General features: G+C 33.7%; 1 protein-coding gene across 2 annotated transcripts; it reads right to left on the reverse strand.

Annotated features, from left to right (window-relative positions):
* Positions 1–8,610: 8,610 nt before the first annotated feature.
* On the reverse strand, positions 8,611–14,921 carry LOC104889630 (protein sym-1). Of its 2 annotated transcripts, none has more exons than XM_010674893.3 (8): positions 14,379–14,921; positions 12,845–12,932; positions 12,552–12,646; positions 12,236–12,308; positions 12,004–12,096; positions 11,792–11,878; positions 10,734–10,814; positions 8,611–9,038 (listed from the first exon to the last, which is right to left on the reverse strand). In XM_010674893.3, exons 1-7 carry the CDS (start codon positions 14,765–14,767, stop codon positions 10,734–10,736), a joined length of 906 nt encoding a protein of 301 aa, XP_010673195.1. In that variant the 5' UTR covers positions 14,768–14,921; the 3' UTR covers positions 8,611–9,038. The 2 variants fall into 2 exon arrangements, with proteins under 2 accessions (XP_010673195.1, XP_010673194.1); XM_010674892.4 differs by having other exon boundaries at positions 8,611–9,042; positions 14,379–14,920.
* Between the last annotated feature and the right edge of the window lie 920 nt (positions 14,922–15,841).

Genomic DNA, 15,841 nt, shown 5'->3' on the forward strand with positions numbered 1-15,841 from the left:
ATTTCAAATACTAAACATTGATTTAATGTAAGATTCATGGTTAAACTCTCACTTGTCATATCATAATTCACGAGTTTGATACCTCGTAATTAACTACACAATGTTACTATTTTAGTTGAGAGATTTGACATTGAAATCGAGCATTTGTATTAGCACCTTAGAGGAGGTGCCATGCGACACATAGACTTTCATACGAACACCTTTTAATATAGTACTAGTATAGACTCGATCCTGATCCTATTAAACATCTTTGTTCAATCTCTTTTCTCGTGACATGATTCTACAAAAATTAGAGAGATTTGAAAGAATTTGATTAAACAAAGAATGATGATTAAAATCTAACTTGATTCTTTTATTCCTAAGAAGTAGTATGCGCAATTAATGAACAATTGATTATGTTTTTTTTTTATATATATAAGGTAAGATAATGAAGCTCTTGTAAATATAGACGGGGAAAATTGGGGATTACTCTACTATAGTCTATGATTTTTGAGATTCAATTGTAAATCGTTAATTGTAAAACTGTAAATCAAGTGGTAAGATTCGATTCCATTATCTTTGAAATTAGAATTGATATCAACACTACTCGACTATTATCTGCCGCTTGCTTCTGTATGATTTTTTGTACCATTCTTTACAAATACTTCTAGTCATAAGCTAAGGTTAAGATTTGAGTGGTTGACAAGTACATACACAGTCATATCCAGATTGGCAGATTATAATGATCCAAGAACCGTCCATAATCCATTGCTTTCTTATCAAAAAGTCGGGAAAAAGAAGGGACCTAGCTTCAAAATGTCACTAATTTGGAGGCAAAGAAAAATAGAGTACCAATTTTGGATTAAATTCCCAACCTTCTTTACTACCTGTATAAATATTCCACTTTTTTTTGCTGACGAAAGTGCTTTGGTCATAATATGTCAAGAACCTCATCAGCCATTTTGGATTAGATTATACCACCAATCTCAAGCAATACTACAAAAGCATTAATTGTTAATTTCCAGGTCAAATTTTACCATCTGAGTCGTATCTGATGAGGAATTAGCCTAAGCTTTTGCATGATGCTCAACAAGTCTACCAACTTTGAAATGTGCTTGTATAGTCGTATATTATCATTATTATGGGACATTAAGAGGGAATAAACTCAATTAGTAAGGTCCCCTCAAAAAAAAAAAAAAAAACTCAATTAGTAAGGTTAGGATGTTTAACTTGTAAAATTAATCAGTTTTGATGAGATTTGGCAAAGTTGGTCCTGATCCGAAATATTAAATTAGTAAGGTCTGTGTTGTTTAACTTGTAATATTAATAAGTTTTAATTAGACCTGGCAAAGTTGGTCATGATCCGAAATATTCGATCTGTGGTCCGATCTGGGTCTGAACCAAACGGTTTGAACCTGAAATGATCCGATACGGACCGAAATAATCTTGATCCGAAACTCATCCGAATTCCGAATGACTCAATATGATCTTGTCCGATCCGAAATTAATCTGATCCAAAGGTAACCCGATCTCAAAGCAATAAGAAATTATTGGCATCCATCAGGCTTTGATCCAAAGTACTGAACTTAACTCGTTAAAAAAAATGATTATCACAAGTACTCTTTGGCACAAGTTCTGACTATGCAAATTAGTTATGTATACCTTTCGAAAACACGAAGAGTGACAATTCCATACATACATAATAGAAGCTCATGGTCAAAGAAACCATCAAATCAAAGGAGTAACAACTCCATACATAATAAAGATGAGACAACCCACCATCTGATCCACAATTGTCCGATCCGAAAAGCATCCCAATCCAATGATGATCTGAAACATAATTCGAATTTCGATCCGTTTCGAAATGGCCCGCTCGGTTCGAATTTAACTTGATCCGAAAGGTCCCAGCTGAATTGCTCTAGTCCGAATCCAGATCCGATTGGTCCGATTGCCAGGTTTAGTTTTGATGAGTAAAAAATATATAACTTCAATAGTTTACTAACCTATTTTTGTCCTCAATATAGCTTTATTAGTTTAAATAATCAATAAAAATCAATGTTAATATGTTTCGATATATGTGATAAAAATTATATAGTGATACAGTAAAAATAAGTTTTAGTTATTACGTACTATGTACTACACATCATTGTTGATGAGCAAAGATTAGATTGGATTAACAAAATCAGTTTATTATTCACAATTAACATGTAACTTTATATTGATATAATGATATCTATAATATTATGCTTCTAAAGCCGTCATTTTTTCCCTATCTCAAAAACATAATTGCATTACACCTCAAACACAAGGCCTAATAGAAATCAAGATAGGCGATAAATCAAGCCCCAATAGAAATAAATATAGTTCTAACTTCTAACTATCATTCCTTTGCTTATCTTTCTTTGGTGTGACTTACAGGACTACAATCAACATCACTCGGGAGCTTATAGATTAGTTGTAAATAAAAAAGGTGATCATACATGCATAACATAACATTGATTCTTTCCTAAATTAAAACTTAGGGCTTATTTGGCAAAACGGTTAGCGGTTACCTTAGTTGTTAGTTGTTGCAGTCAGTGTTACTCCGCCACCTTCATTTACCTTAAAAATGGGGTGTCGTGCCGCGTCGTGTCTGACACGATATTTTACTTGGATACTTCATTTTAAACTAAAAACTTGACTTTTTTCTACAAAATAGCCGCGTCTGACACTTGGGCACCCCATATCCGAGTAGACACTCAATTCGTGTCTGAGTAACATAGGCTACAGTAAGTGTTGGCAATTTAGCAAGTAGCTATTAGCGTTTAGCATTTCATAATTATTTAACACACAAGTATTAAGTAAAAGTAGTTGTTGAAATTGAAAATGACGATAACGAACATATATTATTCGATTAAGGAATTAGTTATAACACTTTAATTAATTAGATCATAGTTAAATTCAATGCTTACTTATCTAATGAAACTTGCGCATAAAAATTTTGCCTACCATGAATAAAAGTTTAAAACACTACTAATAATCAATACTACGTGTATGCTGATCTTGGCTTGCTCATTCTTGCTAAAGAGACCATTATTATAGTACAATTGTATTGCAATTTGCAAGTCAAAAATAGTGTGCTACTGTCACGTTAAGTTGTTCCATGTGTGGCAGTTACAAAATTGCGTGCCTCTGCGCTCTGCCTACTGATGGACCCAAGAATCAATAGTGTACGCTGTTCTTTCACCTTCACATTCAAACATGTCCTCCTAACTGAAACACGCACTCAATTACTCGTTGCGTTATTCTGTATGTATGGTGACCGTTGATGGCTTCCGGCCACCATCCAATCTTCGGTGTCGTTTCTCTCAGTTCAGTTCAGTTCAGATTCTCTCAGCCTGTGCAAAAGAACGGGCCTAAATTTCATCGTGCTTCCTCTATTTTTAGATGGCCTGTTCATTTAGAGGCAACATTTACTTTTTTGATGGATGGATCAAAATAATCAAATACTATCTTTAATATTTTAACAAAGTGCGTAATATCTATCTTTAATATCCGTAATTTCATGATTGAAATTACAATGTTCTCCATGCATTAGAAAGAACTATTAGGAGTAGGCAAATTCATTGCAATATAAATCAAAGGTAAAAAATGATGTTGTCGGAAGAAATGAACAAAGTTGTACTTACTGGCCTCCAAAAACCTTGTCAACATGCGTGCGTTGCATGCATGTACATTCATGTCCAGGCAAAGTAAAGTTACGTTACACTACACAGTAAACACGGTTACATTAAATACAAAAAAACCTAGGCCCAAAAACATGTGAAAAAGGCTAATACTCATAGATGACGGTGACCCAAAAAGTTGAATTCAATTATTCAAGTGTATGTTCATAGCTAAGGATCAGATTAGCTAACTAAGCTAAGATTGGTGCATAGCTATCAGGTATTCAGGTGCAATCAAATATATAGGCCAAAGTTAAAAAAGAAGGCGATATGGTAAATAAATCACTTGATGGGAGTCCCCATCATTTATTCCCATTATTCATTGACGAACTTGTTCTTTATTTAATAATGACCCTATCCAATAAAAGCCTTGTAAATTTGACGCTAACTCCTTTAGTCATTGGACTACCCTGTCCAATAACCAGGTCTAATTATGACACGATATATTCGCCAAAAATCAAATATGATAGTAATTGTGATAAGAGATATACTAGTACAACCACCATTATTTGTTGTAACATGGAGAAAGTATAGTCATTAAGTCATTGATAAAGATGAACCATATGCCACAACAATTAATGAAATAAAAAGGAGGGGCTAAACTAAGCTCTTACTTGTGCGTAAAGAAGTTCAAAATAGATTAGATTCTGTATGACTGTGAGTCATATGAGAAAGATGGGGTAGTGGGAGAAGTTGTAGTTGTTGACTAAATAAACAGAGTCAGAGATGTGTCGTGGCTTTTTAGGACGAAAAATGTGATCAAGTCATCGGATGAAAAAGATTGTGGGACCTTTTTTTTTATCTATATTTTATTTTACTGTGATATTGTTCTCTTATGTCACCTCTTTCTTTTTGATTTAATGGCATTACTGAAATTTTATTGGCCAATTGGGAATGTTTCTTCTACATATGATGATATTAATGTGATTGGAAAAATAATAATTTGGACTAGTATGAATTAATTGCAAGAATGATATTGGAATATTTTTTCTCTCAATTTGTTATAAAAAAGTTTTAATTAAATAATCTTATTAAGGAATGTTGTATAACATCGATAAACAAACTATACACGAGAACATTTATTTTATTGCCTTATCATAAGTCTTTTTTTATGTCGATGAAAAATATAAAGCAAATCTTTGTGTCCCAACACAAAATATTTGTATATTTAACTAATCAAAACTATATTTCTTTCTACAAATTAAAAAATCATGGTGTAACACTTAAATTATACTTTATCTATTTTTTTAATTGATACATTGTTTGGGCTTAATTTTTAAGATGTTTTTTTAACTCTTAATATCTCTTATTTATTTTAGTAAAAAATACAAAAACAATGATATTATGGATACATCAAGACGAATCTAACAAGATCACATATGACTATATTTTTACTTATAAATAAACCAAAATAATCGATCAAAGTTGGTAGGTTGATTTCCAAAATAGAAATATACCAAGTAAAAAGAAACGAAGTAAGTATCCCAAACAGTTTTGAGTATCTTTTTTATCATCTTCTTTGCACCTTAAATTTTTTTAGCAGTACCATGACAAATTAAAAGCCTTAAACCAAGCTACAAACTCCAAAGTTAACAGTGTAAAGTAAATTATTACTATTCCCTTGTCCCTTAATACATTGTTTAGTTCTCCCATGCACATTTATCGATGAATGTTTTTTATCGTTAATATTTTTAATTACATATTAGTAAAAAATTTAAAAGTTCAATTTTCCTAATGTACGAAACGAGACGAATCAAACAAAACTGCATATGAATATATTTTTTCTCATATATTGAAAAAAAATTTAAAAGATTTTCTTCACTTATATATTGTGGTAATATTAGAAATGGGAAGTCTATTTAACAACGAAGGAAGTATTTTTTTTTCATTTGATAGAAAAAATAAGTAATTAAATACTTTACTAGTAGTGGTTTTTTTGACAGGAAAAAAAATAATTTCATTGATAAAAGATAACCAAACGGCACTTATAATCAGTTCCTGAAAAATCGAAAATTCTACTAGTAGTGGTACTTGGAAATTTGAAAGTAACCAATAATTGTAAAAAGATGAGAGATGAGGTGTAAGTTTGGTCCACATTAAAAAAAAATTGAATGATTGACTTTTACTAGTCATTGTCAAGTAGGAGGGGACGGGGAAGACGGGCTAACCATGAGATGCTGACATGTCAGTGTTTTGGGTAATGTGTATGCCCATTTTGTCTTTTTTTATTCTAACTATCTAGCGGTGGATTTCTCTACTTTTTGGGTCCCACATTTTTCCTATGTCATGCTTACACTTGCATTGCGTCATTCACTCTACTCTCATTTTTTAATGGAAAATATTTTACCCTACATGTATAAGATCACTCTCTCTAGTCTCTTGCATGGTTGGATGCTTACATGTCATCCCTCTCTAGTTGAAGGAAATATGAGAGTATAAGTACGACATGTTTGTTTGGACTTTTTCAGTTCATTTCAATTCAGTTTAATTCAGTTTTGCTTTGTTATTTTTTTTTCTATCAGTTCAATTTTTCTTAGTCTAAAAAACATGTCTCAAAATACAAATAAATTATGTTTTGTCCAATTTATTGTCAGTTTTTATAAGAAAAAAAATGAGTTTTGATACGTTAAAAATTTGACACATTTACAAAATATAAATGAGTTTTTTGCGGGGATATACTAGGGTAATAAGGTATTTTGTAGGGATATACCTCACTAATTTTTTTTTTGTCGGGATATACCAACCTAAATTTAAGTTTTGTTAAAAGGTACCAAAAACATTATTGAGGTATATCCCCGCAAAAAAATCAATATAAATATCAATCATTTCATAACATGACTTTTTTATGTGGCATTCTTGAGAAGTAGCTTTTGCGTATATAAACATAAATTAGTTAGAACATCCTAAATATCGGAAACAAAGGGGCCTTATGCATGAATCATGACAAAACCTCCTAAAAATCAATTATCCCGTAATTTTTTTTTATTCGTATATTTTACTCTTTTAAACTTATAAGATGTATATTCAACTCTACTATGCTTTTCTTTTCCTCTTACAAAAACTACTCATGTAACTCCAATAATACGACCATTAGTCATAAATTCCTACGTATTTTTGTGAAAAGGGGGGAATGAATAAAATATGTGACTACCATCACCAAATAAATGAGTTATTCAAAGTGATAATAGTAGTCCAACCTATTTACTACCAAAAAAGAAATAGTCGAACATAATTATTGACCAAATAATCAGTGTGATTTCCCCCTGATTAATGGTTATACAAGCATTAGTACAAGAATGTCGCTATTTAAGAGTATTTATCATGAATTTGATGAGAAGATTTGACAATTTATATTAGTCAATTGATGATAGTGAAGTGAAAGATTTAACAAGTAGTTGAATTTTTGAAAATTTCTCATTCATCATAAATAAACTCGCTCAACATTCAGCTAACAAGAAAATGAATAATAAATTAATCATTATGTTGCATGTTAACATAATAGACACTAATGGACCAAAAACGTGGACTTTGGGCCCACTTTTGATTGTTATGCTAGACCCTCACACGTAACTAGTTAAGGCCCACCAAGGAGATAACGGGCTTCATGTTTTATTGAAGCCAACTCAACTATTGACATTTCGCTGACTTATCGTGGTTGACATCATTAACTCCATAATATAGAAAAGAAAATCTCTAGATATTATATAAAATAAGAACACAAATTATTATAATAGACGGTCTAATTTTATTATAAAATTAGACAATCCAAGCCTACATTCTCCTAATAAGCCCATTCAATTTCTCTCTAACCTAACACTATTTTTAGGTATCTTGCACCATCATAGTCGTCAATTTCTTCTCTTTCCTTTATTTCCTTTTGAATTTCGAATTAGAACAAACACTTTTTAAAAATATTTCCGACAGTCTTACAGAATGGATTAAACTAGTCACTAAATGGATTAAATCAGTCACTAAATGAATTAAAGAATGTTATTAATGTAGATTAAACTGGTCACTAAATAGATTAAAATGGTCACTAAATAGATTAAACTAGTCACTATATTGAAAAAAATGATTTATTCTCTTCTTAATATTGGGCTTGGGCCGCGCCTACTTTTAAATTAAAAGTAGACGGTCGCTTACAAGACTAACTGAAATAAGAAATTCGTAGAAAAAATTGATGAATAAAAATTGGAGTAGCAATCAGCTGAAAATAGTTGGTGGTAAGTGGTAAATGATAATGGTAAAGACAATGTCGAACAAAAAAATTAGAATTATACGATAATGTTTAATATATGACTGTATTATCAAGTGCGTCTTTTAAGCCAACACTAGTTATTAGGCCCGGGCTATTCCCCGGGTAAGAAAAAATTTCATTTATTAATATTGTACTTTGATATGATAACACTAAGTACAACTTGGTCTAGTGGTTAAAACTTTAGTACATGAACTTGAGGTCACGAAATCAAAACCTATACTATGCAATTTCTAATTTTTTTAATGAGGGGTGTAATCACCCCTATGCAATTTCTAATTTTTTGAATGAGGAGGGGTGTAATCACCCATAATTTTATGGATTTTATAAATATATTTTAGTATTTATAGCACTTTGGTATAGCCGTATAGGGGTGGTTTTTTCTATACCCATTAAGGGATGGATCTTATATCAGATGAGAATCAAAGTTGAATAAGTGGTTATAATTTAGAAGGTCCTCTGTTTTGCAAGGGAATTCTTCTTACCTTAAAAAATAGATACTTCTATCAGATGCCATATATGACTAGAAAATCTCAACGTTGGAAACTATTCCGAACCCATATACCTATTTGGAATCACCTCTTAATGCATACACTCCGGCACTCCGCCCATGACAAACTTTCAGGCATTCTTAAAACGAACAACAATGGAGTGACAATTATCTGCAGAACAGAGGACAAGGGGACACTGAGATCCCCAGATATATCTTTGGAACTGTCATTCCAACTGAATCCATATACAATGAGGCTAAGTTACATAAGTTCAGTGATTAAATACCGCCATTGATACCAAGCTTGATATGCACTGTTAGATACTAGAGCTTTTCCCATGTTCTGCAGCTCAGAGTGCGTAAAATGAGGTAGTTCGGCAAAATTGGAGACACCTTCCTTAAGAAAGTGTCTCAGTCCATTTAGGTGATGCATGTTCACCCAATGATGCAGTTCAGATAAAAAGCAAATGATGAATATTTACAAGTTGAGATTTTCAGGAAGTGATTAGTGCATTAAGAGCAACCTGTGTAGAACTCAGTGCTTCAGACAAGTGATACTGAAGCAGGTAGGTGGGCAGATTGATGCCTGGGAAGCCGAATCTGCTCCGAGCTACCTAGATCAAGAAGACATCCACATGAGCATTAACATCACCTTCAAGATGTACTTATTGATCTGCAGCGATGCGGGAAAAAAGGGATGCTAAGGGGAGGGATTACCATTCTAAAGTAATACGATTGTACGAGAAAGGGGTCGGGAATTCGATTCCCACGACAAAAATCTTTCATGAACCACCATTTAGTGTTTGGATAGAAGAAAAAACATATTCCATGAAAATAAGTTTTTCCCGTTTTCTTTTGTTTGGTTTGGAAGGGGTGGGAAACAATTATTCTAAGAGTGGAAAAAAAAGATCCAAGGCTGGAATATCTTTTATATTTTACAGGAAGGAATGCTAAATTCTCCACCACATTCTTTGCCTTCCTCTTTTACTCTTCCCATTCGTCCTCTCTCCTCAAATTTAATCTTCTTTGTTTCTCTAACTTTTCTTGCAAGGAGCCTAATCTACATTTGTGTTTGCTCTTGGAAAATCTTTTTCATTGAGAATTCATTTTCCATCCATCCAAACAGAACCTTAATTGTCTTTAGGAGTGGAGAGATTTGAGTGCTTTAGAACATTTTTCTTTCCTTCCATTTGCCTCTCACGTCTCCCTTCCTGCCTTCTCTCTCTTTTATAAATAGTACGTGGAAAGTGCTCAAACAAAAAATATTTATTTCAGTCCAACTCACTCCATAGCAGCTCCTAGTTTTTATCCTTGTACTACTACAACCATTCAATTATCAATGTCGGACTTAAATATATATTTGCAATGCAAGTACTAGGCATATAAGAAATGATCGTGGTTGGAAGGATTGCCAAAGGCAGTAAGCTTCAAAATCCAAAATCTTATTAACTATTGGCTGCAAAATTGAATACTATGTGGAAGGCCAACCATCACTGCATCAAAATAGGTCAGAGAAAATCTTACCCTTGGGCTGAAGGCCCAGCCTCAGTCCCCGACTACGGGTAAGAGAGAATAAAGTTGATTAGAAGATAAAGAATGAACTGTTTTAGAGACTAGTCAATGTATTACAGGACCTATACAAAGGCAAGCCACACATAAGTTTCTTGTACCTAAGAATAATTCCAACAATTCCAATACAGGGATTCGAGAATGTCTGTCCTTCCCATAGCAGTAGCATAACAGTCTCTGGTTTCCTTGTTTCACCTCTTTAAAGGGTTATTAAAATGCACAGCATTTGTTTCCTCAAAAAAGAAAAGTGACTAAGATATTATTGAGCCTGAGGTAATGATAAATATTCTCTGGGACACAAAGTGACCAGATACGACGAACAATTTGGACATACCAAAACAGAAAGCTGTAATATTACATTTATTATTCATGGTAAGTATCATGACCTAATTTATTCCATTCCTGAAACCACATGCCAGATATATTTTCCAAAGAGGTATACTATGTTCAATTTCTTCAATGTTAGACCATCACAGTATAAGTAATCTATATCTTATGTCATATACTAAAGTCGAAGACGCTAAAACTGGTTTTTCCTCCACAGATTCTCTGCTAAACACATCAAGCCCTAATAAATGGTGTGTTGAAGATGTATGCAGGGTCTTATAGGACATTAAATAATAAACACTTGCATTGTAAATCAGATTTTGAATGCTCAACCTTTCTTTCAAAATCAGTTTACTTTTCATAAAATAATTACATCAACAAGGAATGGAGAAAAAGTTCAGAATCATACTTATTTTGGAGCAACCTCTTTATGAGCTTTAAATGATAGGATCACATTCCATATCACAGCAACAAAATTAGAAGCAAGAACCTGAAATTCATACCAAAAGTAGAAGAAAGTATGAGATATGCACAAAACATCCTATCATGATCAGAACCAGAAGCCTGCACAGAATCTGGTGAGGGGGGGCGGATACAATGTCTTACACACAACAGCTTGAGAATGGTTATTGGCCATTATGAATTAAGTGGCCAAATATCAAACAAACAAGAGCCAATACTTCCCTCTACATCAAGAAATCATGGTACATCATCCCTCCCCCCTCAAGAAAAGGCACTCTGCTAACCATATAGACATATAATAATGCAATGAGCCAGTTAAAGGAGAAGAGTAGCATGGGAAATAGTATTATATTCTGCTAAGATGTAGCTTGATGAAACAGGCAGAAATTACGTAAAGGAGATGGTGAGAAAGGGAAGGATATTATCAAAAGAATATCGACTATTCGTGTTAGTCAGTGTAGTTTAGTTTTGGAGATAAGAAGCCTCAAATGCTTGTGCATCTTTTAATTTCTGTAGTTCTCCATTATATGAACCGAAGTCATCTTCTTCATCCATTCTGATCTCAGATTTCAGTTCATAACAAAGAAACAGGTCATTCCAAAGTAACTTTTACTAGGACCGACCACCCTCAATAAAGAAGAATCTCTTTAGTCTTTAGTTAATCAATTGAACCAGTATTAGTTATGCAATTCCTGCAATAGGGCATACAGCCTTTCCAAACCAACATGATATGCAAAATGTAGAGATGCTCTAAGCTAACACATCAACATTACTTGACTTCCGTCATTTCTCATGTACTTCCAAGCAGCACCTAAACCCTAGGGCAGTGATATTGGCTTGGCCCGGTCCAAGTTCATTGCCCAACATGACCCATAGACTAAGGTGATCACTGGGGCTGGAGCTAGGACAGTAACTCCTTACCCTCCTCAAAAAAGTATGAATAAGACTCTCCACAATATGCACATATCAGATGGTATGAACCTTTGAGAGATCATATTTACAAACCTGGAACTGCTGGGGGACAAAACGAAAATTCAGAAACTGAAATGGTATCCACAATTTCCAGTTAGCAAGCACAGAGGAAAACCATTCCTGAAACAATTTAACTTCAGTTAATATGAATGTATGTATGAAGGTGCAAAACACTAGTAATCCCAGTTCCCATGAAATAACAGAGCATGAGAAAAGAAAAGATCACAAGATATAACTCCACAAACCTGTCGAAGCTTTGGGACAACTTCTGAAGGCCTTCCTTCCAATGTGATCAATGTAGAGAGAAAAGTTCCAATAAAGATGGGTGCAAAGAAGAACTGCAATATATATGAATCCATTTTTGAGTAACAATCGCAAAGGAAGAAAAGAAACACCATAGCAGCTATAGAAGTTAATTAACAGGGGTAGGCCAAATCAAACAGAGAAAATATTATAGATAAACAGACAAGAAATAACCTGATCAAGTAGAAGACGCAGGAAAGCACCAGAAGCTCCAGGTAAAGTGACCAATTTACTAAGATATAGATACCTAATTACATAAAATTGCACCTATTAGATGGTGGCACACTTCTTATACGGCGCAAGAAAAAGATTAAAAGTATCAAAAGTTCACTAAAATGGAATGGCACTGATAATATAATATGTATCCAGTACTTGATTCATTCCTCAAAGGACCTTAAAAGCTATTACAAGCTGTCAATCGAGAAAAAGAGCAAATAATGAAAGAACTGTGGAATAATGTCTACAGGATGTTTAGGTTCTGGAACAATACCAAAAATGCAGTGTTGGACCAACCAAAGCCAGTCCCAAAAAGGTGAACATGAAAGTCCTTTTGTAATCCAGCGATGGGACTTTATCTATAACAAGCTGTATGAGCAAGATGACTCTGTCAGTTAACAGAAACAATTATACCAAAATCCACATGCTAAAAAAAGTTGCTTAAACAATATAAACCATTGCAATATGCACAGTGCTACTAAACCGGACAAAAAGAACCACATGGTTCGACACTTCAACCTTCCCTGTGAGAAACTGAGAATGCAACAGAGCTGTGAGAAGTAATACCTGGCAAATCACGTCTCCAATCAAGTTTAACAATGCAGAAGTCACAGCTTTAGTCAGCACAGGGAACTTCACTAGAAGGTCCATGTACCTGCAACCCCATGTAATAGCATCAGTAAGAGATGGAAAAGTAACCCAAGCAAAATACGTGCAACTGTATAACTCACTCATATAGCAATACCCCAACTCAAACACTGCACATACTTTAGCTAATAAATTATATCCGGTAGATAATAATTGTGCTACAGCCTGTACTGCCTTTCATAAGCCATAAGTAAAGCCTGACGAACTTCATGAGGACAAAGCTCTGGTATATACTTCACCACAATAGTATATACACATATATTAGGCGTCAATGTTACTAAACCAAAGGTCCATTAACATTTTTGCCAAGACTAGCATGTCAAATGCCAACATCAACATCAACATTACCCCAGTGCCTGTGGATTCTTCCACCCAAAGGCAAGTAGGACAGGATTGCATATACCATCATTCAGCAATAGAAAAGAACTTTTCCATTAATTAAGGATGCACCAACTTCTGCTACTTCTAAGAAGTTTAGACAATTTGGTGAGACATTTGGATTTAGTGCACGTGTTAAAAAGTAATTCAATTGTGATGAGGATGACCCCATAAAAATATTGTCAGTCAAGCATCATATATAACCATTACTGGCAACAAAAAACAGAAACCATGTCAAACTTGCTCATTCAACTGAGAGAAGTTTGCAGCCAAAAAAAATTAGCGCTGCAAGCCAAATGCCCCATCTTATCCGCAGGGGGAGGCAGAGCCTGCAAAGAAGGGCTAATAGCCACACTTTTTTTCATCCCAACAAATTTAAAGTTCTTCAATCTTTCAATGCCCTTCTCCAATCAATCATCAGTCATAAGTCACCAAAGTAATAAATATACAGCTAACAAATAGTAGTATATAGACCAAACCAACAAAGAAGTATCAGCTCATCTGACTAAGATGATAAACTCAAAGCCAATTAAGTCTCCGCCATGCTTGTTTTCTTCATTTGCTAGAGTCTCCGCCATGCTTGTTTTCTTCATTTGCTTCGATCACAATCTACCCACCTCCCTCCACATATCACCACCATCATAATGCAATCATTTCATGTTCTCATTCCTTTTATATACATAACAATCCAATCAATTTCATCATCCATAACATCAAGTGACACAAATCGCTAAGCAAAGGTCCCTTAGTACATCCCTGTGCATAAACATGCTATTGTCTTCATTTACATCGGTTTCGGCTTACACCCACTCCCTAACATAAACTAAAAATCACAATTTCAGCACAATTTCCAATCTCATCACCATATTCTAACCACATTACCATAATTTCAGCACAAATTCCAATCTCATCACCATATTCTAACCATATTACCGTAATTTAGCACAATTTTCAATCTCATATCACATTCTAACTATATAACCACAATTTCAGCACAATTTGCCACAACAATGCCAACTTAACTCACTACTTCACAAAAAAAAAAAAAATAAGCACCAAATAATTGAAACTTTACCATGAAATCAAGCTCCATTTAGACTGATTCCCATCTTCACCACCATTAGCATCACCATTATTACCATCATCACCGGACCCACCAAACCCACCTCCGCCATTACCGCCGGACCCACCACCAGATTCGGCGGAAAGACGAGAATAACCTTTACCCATATGATTTTTACTCAACCCAGAAAAACCCAACTCTTTTTTACTGAAATTTGAGTAACAAATGGAAAATTGAGATTGTTGGGAAGTTCTAAAGTTGGGAATTTGAAGTGGGTTTGGTTGAAAGAAGGTGAAATTACGGGGAGAAGAAGGACGTAATTTTGGAGGAGAGAGAATTGAAGAGTGGGGGAGAAGGAAATGGGTGTTGCGGAGAATGGTTGTGGAGGTGGTGAGAACCATTTTTTTGGGTGTTTGTTTAAGATGATAATATGTTGTGCAGTTATGGTGGTAGTACTATAACTTTGGCCACAACACAAGGGTTTTTGTTGGGGTTATGGAAGTTTTAAGACAAAATTCTAGTGTTTTTCTAGTTTGGCTTGATGGGGGCATGAAATGTGCCTTTAAGTGGATTTTTTACTAGTAATTAGTATTTATATATGCAAGTGGCATGTTACATCCTTTGATTCTTGTAATGGATTTGAAAATGCTTTTATTTTTGTAATTAATTTAGATTTTAGTTTCTCCAAATTATAGACAATATTATATTATGAATGTCCATATTTGTTGACAAGATAGACGAGGATTTAGTGTTTTGATATAAAATATTTAATTTAAAACTTGGTTGAGACCATCTTAAGAATAACCAAGATCACTTCAACTCCTCAATCCAAAAAACGATATGAAACAATATTTTTTGCTTATCAGTTTTTTTTATGTCATGCTTGAATATAAAAAGTTGGTTCTTGAAGTCCCCCCAACCCTAATTAAACCAACAGCAAATTTGTAGTCATTAATATATAGTAACCTGCTTTATTTCTCAGCCCTCTATTGAAATCATCACATTTCAATTTTTTTGTAAATGAAGCAAACACCTGGTTTTATTTTCTCCATTCTATGGGCAATCTGATTTGCTTACAAAAAATGAAGATAGAAAGAAGAGTACTTATTTATTTGCCACCACCAACATCAATTAATTCAATCTCATGTTTGCAAGGTCGTTACTGTCTTTCACTAACAGTTTAAATTTTTGTAGATTGAATTGTGTTGATCGTGGTGGAAAGGAAAAAGGTAATATGTAGATTCATGATGGTCTTTCGGTTATTGAAAGATTAAGTTCTATAAACTAATATCGGAGTGTCAACATATGTCCATGAATTGATAATAATGTATGTCCAATAAATTGAAATTAAATATGTATGAACTTATGTGTATCATGTATAAATTAATATAAAATATATGCAAATTTGCATGAAATATATATATAAACTAATTACAAATATGTATAAACTTATTGCTAAATTTCTTGATACCTAC

Source organism: Beta vulgaris, chromosome 3 (genome assembly GCF_026745355.1).
Source record: "Beta vulgaris subsp. vulgaris cultivar EL10 chromosome 3, EL10.2, whole genome shotgun sequence".
NCBI lineage: Eukaryota > Viridiplantae > Streptophyta > Magnoliopsida > Caryophyllales > Amaranthaceae > Beta > Beta vulgaris.